The 10000-nt window shown below is 42.3% G+C and overlaps 2 protein-coding genes across 2 annotated transcripts in view; both read left to right on the forward strand.

Annotated features, from left to right (window-relative positions):
- afg1lb (AFG1 like ATPase b) overlaps positions 1–789 on the forward strand; it is a 32436-nt gene extending 31647 nt beyond the window's left edge. The window contains 2 exon segments of the mRNA XM_065964117.1: positions 5–64; positions 66–789. Coding sequence (XP_065820189.1) covers positions 5–64; positions 66–140 — 135 coding nt within the window. The 3' untranslated portion in view covers positions 141–789.
- Positions 790–3886: 3097 nt separating this feature from the next.
- foxo3b (forkhead box O3b) overlaps positions 3887–10000 on the forward strand; it is a 42668-nt gene continuing 36554 nt past the window's right edge. The window contains exons 1-2 of the mRNA XM_020632832.3: positions 3887–4348; positions 4691–5399. Of these exons, the coding sequence (XP_020488488.1) occupies positions 4842–5399 (558 nt within the window). The 5' untranslated portion in view covers positions 3887–4348; positions 4691–4841. The remainder of the gene's footprint in view (positions 4349–4690; positions 5400–10000) is intronic.

Raw genomic sequence — 10000 nt, forward strand, 5'->3', positions numbered from 1 at the left:
GGAGCGTCTCTCCCTGTTCACAGCCGAGGAGGAGATCTTTGCCTTCCAGAGGACCGTCTCCAGAGCTGACCGAGATGCAAACAGAGTTGTACTGGATGGAGGGAGACCGCAGACGCTGCAAAAAACATGTGAACACTTAACACCTACTGCTGATTGCTAGACAAACATATACCTCTGGACAACACGGTACCTCATTAACTTCAAACACAGCGTAAAGAGCAGTTCCTGTTTAGCAGAATAAGAAATAATAAGTCATATTACATCAAAGAAACACCTGATATATATATATATATGTGTAAGTATGCTAAACAAGATGCCCTATTTGGCTTGGGATCTGACTTTCCTTCATGTAAGTTTGTGTCTTCTTGTTCTCCTGTTTGGTCCTCTTTTATGAGGTGTGCTCTCTCCCCCTTGTGGACTATTAAATGAAAAGAAAAAAAACCTCCCGAGCATGAGTGAACCTCAAAACAAACAGGTGCCTACGTCAGGCAGAGAAAGCAGGCAGTGTCCTTCAGAGCAGTCAGCTACCGCCCTCTTGTGGCTGAATGTGAAAAGGTAAAACTATTCTAAAGCTCCTACTGTCCTTATGAATTATTATCCATACTGTCTGTGTGGTTTTGATGAAACCTCAATTGGTAGTAATTTTAAAACGTTTATTGTTACTATTTTCATGTGTTGTATTAATGAAACTACACCAACACTGTACTGTATGTTACAATATGAAAGGGAAATATGGCTCAACTGTATTATGCAAACTGTACATTTGAATAAAATAAAAATAATAAACAATCTTTTGGTGAAGATGCAATCTCTTGAATACTGATTTTTTTTTTTCAAAAGGTTGTTAAGTGATTCTTATTTTTTCTTATTTAGTAAAGAAAGGGTCATACATGGAGGCCCGTCAGATATTAAGGCAAATACTGTTGAATTTTTTTTTTCTTAAATACATTTTTGTGGTTTCATTTACTTTTCATTTATTTTTATCATGGGGCATTTTGTTTCATAACATGGCAAAAGGGTAATGAATGAAATAACACATGTGTTATAATTGTAGCACTAAATGTAAAAAAGGGTGTGTGGTATTTTAAAACTTCTGCTTTGTGCCTGTAGGTGGCAGCAGAGGGCAACTAATCAAATCGCGGCTTGTTATTGCCTCCATGTAAGGATGAGGTCATCCTAGTGCACACTCCAGCCTGAACCAACCCGCACTGACAACTACAGTCAGAACAGAGTGCTCCACCTACAGTATGCGAGCTAAGAGCCTTATAAAGGACACTGTTGATGTTTAAGTGTGCAGCCAGTATTATGGCACTAACACAAAAACACAGGATTAAATGTATAATCTCATTACATTCAAGCCTCAATATGTGACTCAGAGGCCAGTCTATGTTTGTGCAGGTGTGTGGGTGTGTGCACAGATGCATGTGCATGGCGAATATCTTTAAAATGTGCTGGAGTCTGACAGGCCCGAAGTATATCCCACCATAACTCTCAATTAAAGAAAAATCAATCACACCCTACGCTCAGGCCCCTAATCCAATCAGAGCATTATACTGTTTGGAGGCATCATCAAACACAAACAGAGATGGCCACCGTGCTTTGTGATTGTCTTAATTGGATAATTCACGCTGGCTTAGAGGGGTGGTCTTAGTCTCTGTCCTTCCTGGACTACAGCCTTGAATACCCCCTGCTGACAGAGCGAAGGTGGAAAATAGCTTGCACTTTGTCTTTTCTTTATTTAAAAAAGGAATAGAGACTGATCAAAATAAGCACATTATACCAGATTATGCCTTTATACTTATGGGCTTTACCTGAAATGTGGGCGACCTTGGATGGAATCAAGTTTTAAGAGAGCACAGGTGACAACTCCATTTGGGTAAATGCTTAAATGGAGCTCAGACATTACACTGACACACTTAAACTACCAGGTTATGGAATGTTTGGACGAAATGTGCCCTATTCAAAGAAGAAATTGTATTGAGGATTACATGTGTTTGCTTGCCTTTGTGCTAAAATCAGCACTTGCTCTACACTGTTAAGACTCAGACAGGGGCAACTCAGGTAAATCTTCTTATCTTGGTGTAGAATAAATCAGGCAAATGCCAGCAGAGATACTGCAGCAGGGTGTTGAAGGGACACTCTGACACTTATTTGGTTCATCACATAGATAGACACGTACGACATAGAAATAGAACAGAAGGTGCATATCTGTATCCTGTTTTCATTTATCTTAAAATATTCAATTCTGATATCATAGTGGTTATGAATTATATAAAGTTAATAAAAAAACAAATCCCAGTCACATACAGTTGTTTGAACACAGTATTTCTGCACTCACACAACACACGCCCAGACACCCTGACCTCCCTCTGAGCATGCAGCCAGCAGTTGACTCCATAGTTCTCTGCAGGAGCCAAACTGCTGCATCAGGTATTCTCTTTGATGTGAAGGGAACAAAAAGCATTGCACAGTGTGAATACGTGTAGACCGACTATCTGCTGTAATCCTGTACAGTGCACACTTCAGACTGCTGCTATAAATGAACGCGTTTGTGCTGCACTATCCTGCCTGGGTAAATGTGTCAGTGAACACAGATAAACAATAGCGTCCAGTCTTTTTTGATAGAGCATGTCTGTGAGCCGGCTGATGTGTATATTGTGATGAAGGTCTCACTATTGAACACGTAAACCAGAGAGATATATTGTTCAGTTAGAGTTCAGTTTTTTTACACTAAAAAAGATTTTTTAGAATTTACAATACAATATTTCTTATAATATATAACTGTGATGTAGGCTGTAGATTTTCAGTAAAATATTTGCAGGCTCATATATTGAAGAAATATCTTGTTTTGGTCTGCTGTGAACGCGCATTCCTGCACACAAAGCTCGAGCACGTGCAAATGGTCGCGCACCCTGCACAACATTCAGCCCTCCCTGGAACAAAGAAGATGTGAACCAGGCTATTTTCTCAATTCAAGGTGGAGGAGGAGGAGGAGGAGGAGGAGGAGAGGAGGGAGGTTCAGAGCATCACTTACAGGATGGAGGACCATCTAGGATTTCTCCATCTATATCGCCCTGGCAATAATAAACGGGATGACGTAATCATGAACGAGGTAGAATGGACTCCTGAGGATAAGGGGGCGTGGCAGATAAGATTGAAACTAATTAAAGGCAAAATCAGACATTAAGGAGCAACCAGAGAATGATGTGACTAAAAAATGTGTAAGACGTCAAAAAATCAGATCACATGATGTGCATCAGATTCTTTTAATGTTTAAGACACATCATGTAAGTGACATAATATCATAAAATTAGCCTAATTTTCTTTTGTAAATAACCCATGCTTAATAAATAGGCTACATAAATACAAAACGTCGTATTAATTGAAATGGCATTTAACATCTCAGTGAACGTATCAGCATTTCACAGGATGTTCAATAAAATACCATGAAAGAAAATCTTGTTTATAAAGATAACACTTACATAATCTTTTGAATCAACAGCAGTTACTGATCTTTTCAAAAAAATTAATGCACATATCTTTTATTAACTCAAGTTTTGGATGATGATGATAGGTCATAGCTCAATTTTTATTTCAAACTCTACAATTACTTGAAAGTGCCAGGAAAAAATGCACATGCATTAGCATTATGTACTCTTCATTTGAGTTTCTTTTAAGAAAAAAAAAAAAAAATCCCAAATGTTTTAGGCTACATATCTAAAACTTGAGTCATTTCTTTGATCAGCAATTTGATCAATTGATTATTAAAGTTAAAATGACGGTATTATGTAGCTGAAGCACACCTGTAGTGCAGGTCACACCAGGACGTGTCCACCTGACTGAACGGGATATATACATCCGTTTAGACATTGACAACAGAACTGTCTTAAATTAGCATATTTAATGTGTTCCTGTACATGTCTGCGTCAGTCACGACATGTCAGGACGTGTCCCAGCGTCCACCTGTGCTCGGGCTTGCTTCGTGGTAATGGGCTGCAGTGTCTCTTTAAAAGGCGATCCCATGCTCAGGATCCAGGGGGCTGGCTCTTCATCCACTTGCATGCTCGTGTCTGCGTGTATGCGTGTACGTCAGAGTGTGTATGTGTGTGGAGAGCAAGTCGAGATACAGTAGTAACCCAGAGTGAGGTGGCAGTCATATTCCACATCGACACTGACTTGCCCTGCATACATCTCTCAACTGTCTCTGTATCGAGAGCGCACTTAAAACACGAGTGAAAGGAGGAGAGAGTCAAGATGGCATCTGGACGTGTCCGTGGACAATCCGGGATATAGTCTCGTATTTCTTTCAAATTTGGTTCCTAAGAGCGCAAGTGACTGGCCGTGCAAGGTATTTCATATTTAAAGTGTTCAGAGCGGATTTTATTTCCCACAGAGATCAGGTCTGAACACTTTCTCCTCTGACATTGATCTTGGGTGGATTTAGACTCTTGCAACAGGACGAGATGTTGAGTGGAAGCTGCTGTTCATGAAGGCAGTAGTGTTTTATAATGAAGTGATGTCTCAATTTAATTCTTTTTTTTATCATCTTTACAAACAGCGTTATTGACACTAGCATGTCAAACCCCCCCCCCCCCCCACGCTAAGCCGTTGTATTGTAGGCTTTATTTAAATCTGTGTTTGGCTCTGACTGAATGTGTTTGGTTCATTTCTCTCTTTTTGTCCTCAACAGGAGGTAATAACCAAGTTGCTCCTTGTTGGAATAGCAACAAAGGACGGCGGCGCGCATTCATGGGACGCGTCTTTGACAGCTCTTCATTTCTTCGTTTGTAACTTTATTACCTGGCAGCTGGCGGTGAGATTGTGACTGGAGTAAATAGACCATGGCTGAGGCTCAGCTCCCCGACCCGCTACCGGACTTGGACGTGGCCATCGACCCGGACTTTGAGCCCCAGAAGCGGCCCAGGTCTTGTACCTGGCCGCTGCCTCGACCAGACTCGAACGCGGTTAAACCTGGGAGTCATGACACAGATATTATCCCCGAGGAAGAGGACGATGATGAGGACATTGCCACCCCAACAGCTATCAGTATCAACGGCTCTGGCGAGGCGGTGGAGGACCAGAGCAGCAGCAGCCCCGTGCCCGACGGAGCGCTCTCCTCCCCCGGACAGGAGAGCGGTGGCTCCCCGCTCTCCTCGCACTCCCCGTCGGCCACCTCTGGAGCCCTGACTCCAAGCGGCTTGGCTGCCCAGCAGACCCCGAGGAAAGCTTCATCTCGCCGTAACGCCTGGGGGAACCTCTCCTACGCTGACCTGATAACCAAAGCCATTGAGAGCTCTCCGGACAAGCGACTGACACTGTCCCAAATTTACGACTGGATGGTCAGATCCATCCCCTATTTCAAAGACAAAGGAGACAGCAACAGCTCTGCAGGATGGAAGGTAAGAGTCCCACTCTTCTCTCTCACTCACTCACCCAGCCCCCTCCTTCCTCTATCAAAACAAAAACAAAAAGCATGTGGCTTGTAAACCCACTGACGTACCCACACAGACAGACACACGCACACTATTACACCAGCCTGTTTTTTTTACGAGCATCTATTAGGAAGGTCTGTCGCTCATTATTCCTCTCATTATTATTCTGAGGGAAATTCTTGAAAATCGTCGTGCAAATGGGGGAAACAAATCACACCAGGGAGGCATTAAAGGTCATTCATCTTTTAAGACAGCGTGAGGTCGGGTGACCTGCACATAATTGTCTTTTAAATTCACCAAAATACAAGACATTGCACTTATTCACAGACATTAAAGCATCAGCCGTCCTTTGTCTTTTTTTTTCTTCTTTTTTTTATGTGACGTTTCTCATGTGCATGTTATTCCTCTGCTGCCACAGCCGCTGTCACATGGCTGGAATTAGAGCAAACAGAGACATTGTAACCGGTTTGTCTGGAAACACAGTAGCCTATTTCGAGTGACACAACCCTGTTTTAAGTCTTAGCGAATGATACTATTACATAAGACAGTTTACTGAACAGCAGCTTATCCATTCATAGGACAAGGAGGCGGTTGGATGTAAACAAAACGATTTAACATTAATGCTGCCTGGAAGTGTGAATCCTGAAACGACCTCCACACTGTAAAAAATCTATTGGTTACACATACTTCCATTGAGGGTTTTTTTTTTTTGTAGTCCTGAAAAGTAATATCAGGGTTGTATAACTTTTTGTTTATATTATTTGAGACAAAATTTATGTCATGCTACTGTAAACCTGTTTGCTGTTTGTTATGTAAACCTCGGCAGGGATCTGTCAGTCTCTTGGGTCAGGTTGACAACTGCCAAGGTTGCTAGTCCTGCCATGGGAGAATTATATAACGACCCGGTTGCCGAGAGTTTGGGTTTGCTGTTAGACGATCCAGTCCCTCCCTGAAAGAGACATTTAGGACCCACAGAAGGAGGGAGTGCGGCGCAGAAGTCCAGGGAGCAGAGATTAATACCCATCAGAGACTGGGGGAGCAGTCCCATGGGGTGGGGAGCCTATGGGCAATTTTTTTTGTCAGGGTTCCTCAAATGTTTGGTATGTGATATGCTTCAGTGAATAGAAAAAGAGGGAGATTGTGTGCGTGTGTGCGTGTGCGTGTGCGTGTGCGTGTGTGTGTGTGTGTAGCTCCACAAAGTCAAGGCTGAGTTCACTATCACCCTCCAGGACCGTTCACTCCAGGAATCTCGGGCATGAGGGCCAGCATGTCGGTGGTTTAGTGTAACTTGAGGTCTGCCAATAAATCTCAGCTCACAGCCTGGGACTTTTTTGGTTTCATGTACTCAACACAGACTTCAGTTATCTATTTTTCCAACACAGTATTGTGTCAACACAGTGAATCACAAATAAATCGTTTGGAAGGAGCCGAGACTTTTCTTTTAGGATAATGAATCTTTTAGTAAATATGTTACAGAGGCCGATACAGACCTCCAGGCACTAGCATATTATTTATAATATTGGAAGGAAAAAAAACTGATTGCCATCATTTTTCTAACTTTGACTAAAAATACACTCTCTGCTATCAACACAATCTTGTTATTTGTTATTGTCCCACGATTATTAACTTGAAAATGTTGTTTTTTTGGGAGTTAACTGGTTATTGTATTGGATCAGTGCTTTGAATAACACACTTAGAGATACTTGATAGAGCATTTTAGACAGTTTCTCCTACTAACCTACTTGCATGTTTCTCAGTGTTAAGACTTGAGTGAGCCCAAAGCTGTACAACATTTTAGTGAGGAGCCCATGAAACCTAGGACTACCCCTTTACGTTGGCTTTTGTTGCTTTACTTGACAGAGTCCCTTTACTCTCCAATTCACTTTCAGAGACTCTAATGGTTCCACATAGAGCCCGGTTTGAACTCCTACAGTTTCATGCAGTCAGGGCACTTTTGTTGAGGAGATTTGCTGAGCAAATCCCTGTAATCCCCCTGGGTTTTTCTCCCAGGTTCCTAATTACGTCATGCTGTTTCATATCTTTGTCGGTTAACTATTAGCCCTGGTAAAAGCAAGTTAGGACAGCCAAGTGTGCATTGGAACACTGTCATTTTTCAAAACTTTTTTATGGTTTCCTGGTATTGGTAAGGAAATGCCAGGTTAACTCCAGTGATTAATTATTTAAACAGAAAGTTGCTTTTTTTGTTTTTTCTTTGTCAATTTTACACATTTTTATTGAGTTAAAGTTGTTGTACATATCTCTGTTGTTTGACAAAATTGAACTTGTTAGAATACAGATTATTTTAACAAATGACAGCACAGATGTTTTGTTGTGTTGAAGCGTCTAGTGCTAAACATCACACCACACAGTTTGTGTTAAAGTTTTCCACTAGGACTTCTACTGAAGAAGTTCAGGTGTGATTCGTAGCTTCTGAAATGTGTGCTAAGAGAAGCTTTGGCATGGCAGGGGAGTGACGCGCTTCATCTCAAAATAGCACCTGTAAACACGCCTTTAACACTGTGTGTGTGTGTGTGTGTGTGTGTGTGTGTGTGTGTGTGTGTGTGTGTGTGTGTGTGTGTGTGTGTGTGTGTGTGTGTGTGTGTGTGTGTGTGTGTGTGTGTGTGTGTGTGTGTGTGTGTGTGTGTGTGTGTGTGTGTGTGTGTGTGTGTCACTTGAGTGTCTTTGCATAATCAAGAGATTAGATGCACCTTTGTCTATTTGTGTGCACATACACAGGCAGAGCACAAAAATATGTGTGTGTGTGTGTGTGTGTGTATTCCTGGCTGCAGTGAACCTTGCACTCTTGTGTTACTTAACCCCTGCTGTAACAGGCTCCCTATTCCCAGCAGCTGCCCATCATAGGCCAAGACCGAGTTATGTCACAGTGACACTAAACACAAACACACATGTCTGATATTCTCATTTAAGGTTATGAGGTTTCTACAGCCACATCACAGGACATACAGTTCTTTCTAGATATGGTTGATGGCTCGAGTTCTCGTGTGTGTTTTTAAACTGGCTATACATTCCCCTACACACACACAGACATGTTGAGACACACAGAGCAGTTGTCTGGTCATGTTCAGGGTTATCACAAGGGTTCATGACTGTGAGCGGCTGCTGCAGGTCTTCATTTATACCCTGGTCTGAAATTAGTTTGCCTCATTATCATTGACGAGATAACTTTTTTCTTCAAGACCCCTTGGGCTGCAACGTGGAGTGATTATTGTCAACAAGGGGTTGTGTTCTACCCTGTGTGTTAGTCTTAAACTCAGTGTTTAATTGTACATCATGTTCAGCTCAAACCACAAACTGGTGAGTCATGACCACAAGGGTTAAATAGATTTTCATTCAATCTGCCTCTTGACAAAGAGACCAAAAAAAGATTTGGTTGTTATATTGAGTACTAACTGCTCTTCACACATTCCCCCATCTGACTTTGTCCATTGGCGTATTTAAGACAGACCCTCACAAGCCCACCAGGCGTGTTGATTATCATTTTAATGGCCTAGCACACTGAAAGTGTTGATTCTATGGGGCTGAAATTATTTATTGTTCCAATCAGAGCAGGACGGGGTTGACAAAAGAGAAGGGGCTGCCAAGAAAAAGGAAAACAACATTAGTCCTTTCATTGGCTGTCCATCAATGCGGAGTTTGGCAAGCTTTGTGTTGGCGATCTCAGAGTATAAGCTCTGAATAGCCCATCGAGCAGCTGTTGACTGGAGTTTGAACTTTAAAGAATTATCTGAGGTCTATATGACTTGTAAGGAAATTCTTATGATATTGAAGAAACCACCATTAAAAAGATAAGCAAGGAAACAGGGGCTGTCTGTGTAAATATGTGTGCGCTCAGGTACTCAGAAACCAATCTGGAGGCCTCTCAGATGGAGCTGGCGCTGTGCCAAGCTGAAGGAACTGAAGCAAAAAAGGCAATAAAATAAGGGAGAGTGGAGGGGGAGGGGGGTCAGAAAGGAGGCTTGAAGACAGTAGAAGGAGGAGAAGGGAGGGGGTGCTGTGGGAGTGAATTAACAAGCTTTGCTCCAAATTGGTGTATTACAACTGGCCTCTGGCTGTGATTCCCAATGGAGGGTTTGTTGGTGTGTGAGGCCAAAGGGGGCGATGGGTTATGGGAACCCACCAGCTCTAGACACCCCTCCAGGTCTATGTAGTTTCACTCCGAGAAGTCAAGCTCAGCATGGGGGAGAACCCCCAGGCTCTGTTCTAGTTCCATATCCAATCAATGGGCATGTTTTTCCCTTGAAATGCCGGTGGAATTCTGCTTATTTTACATTTGAAAATTAGCCTAACTGGACAAAAATGTGCAGAGTTGTGAACCTTACACCCATATTTTATTGCTTTACATTTATTGCTTTTTCCAAAACCATTTACAGTATCATGCATAAGGAGCCTCAGGCCTTCATTTAAGGTTTCCACAAGATTTAGAGAACCTGGCTGCAGGGATTTGATCTGAAACAGCTAAAAGAGCATTAACAGGGTCAGAGAGACATTAGGTGACAGGTTGCTTGAAATCATTGTTCGGGTTGGCTGGGGTTTTGGTGGGTCAGTAG

The sequence above is a fragment of the Labrus bergylta genome, chromosome 15 (assembly GCF_963930695.1).
Source record: "Labrus bergylta chromosome 15, fLabBer1.1, whole genome shotgun sequence".
In the NCBI taxonomy this organism is placed as follows: Eukaryota; Metazoa; Chordata; class Actinopteri; order Labriformes; family Labridae; genus Labrus; species Labrus bergylta.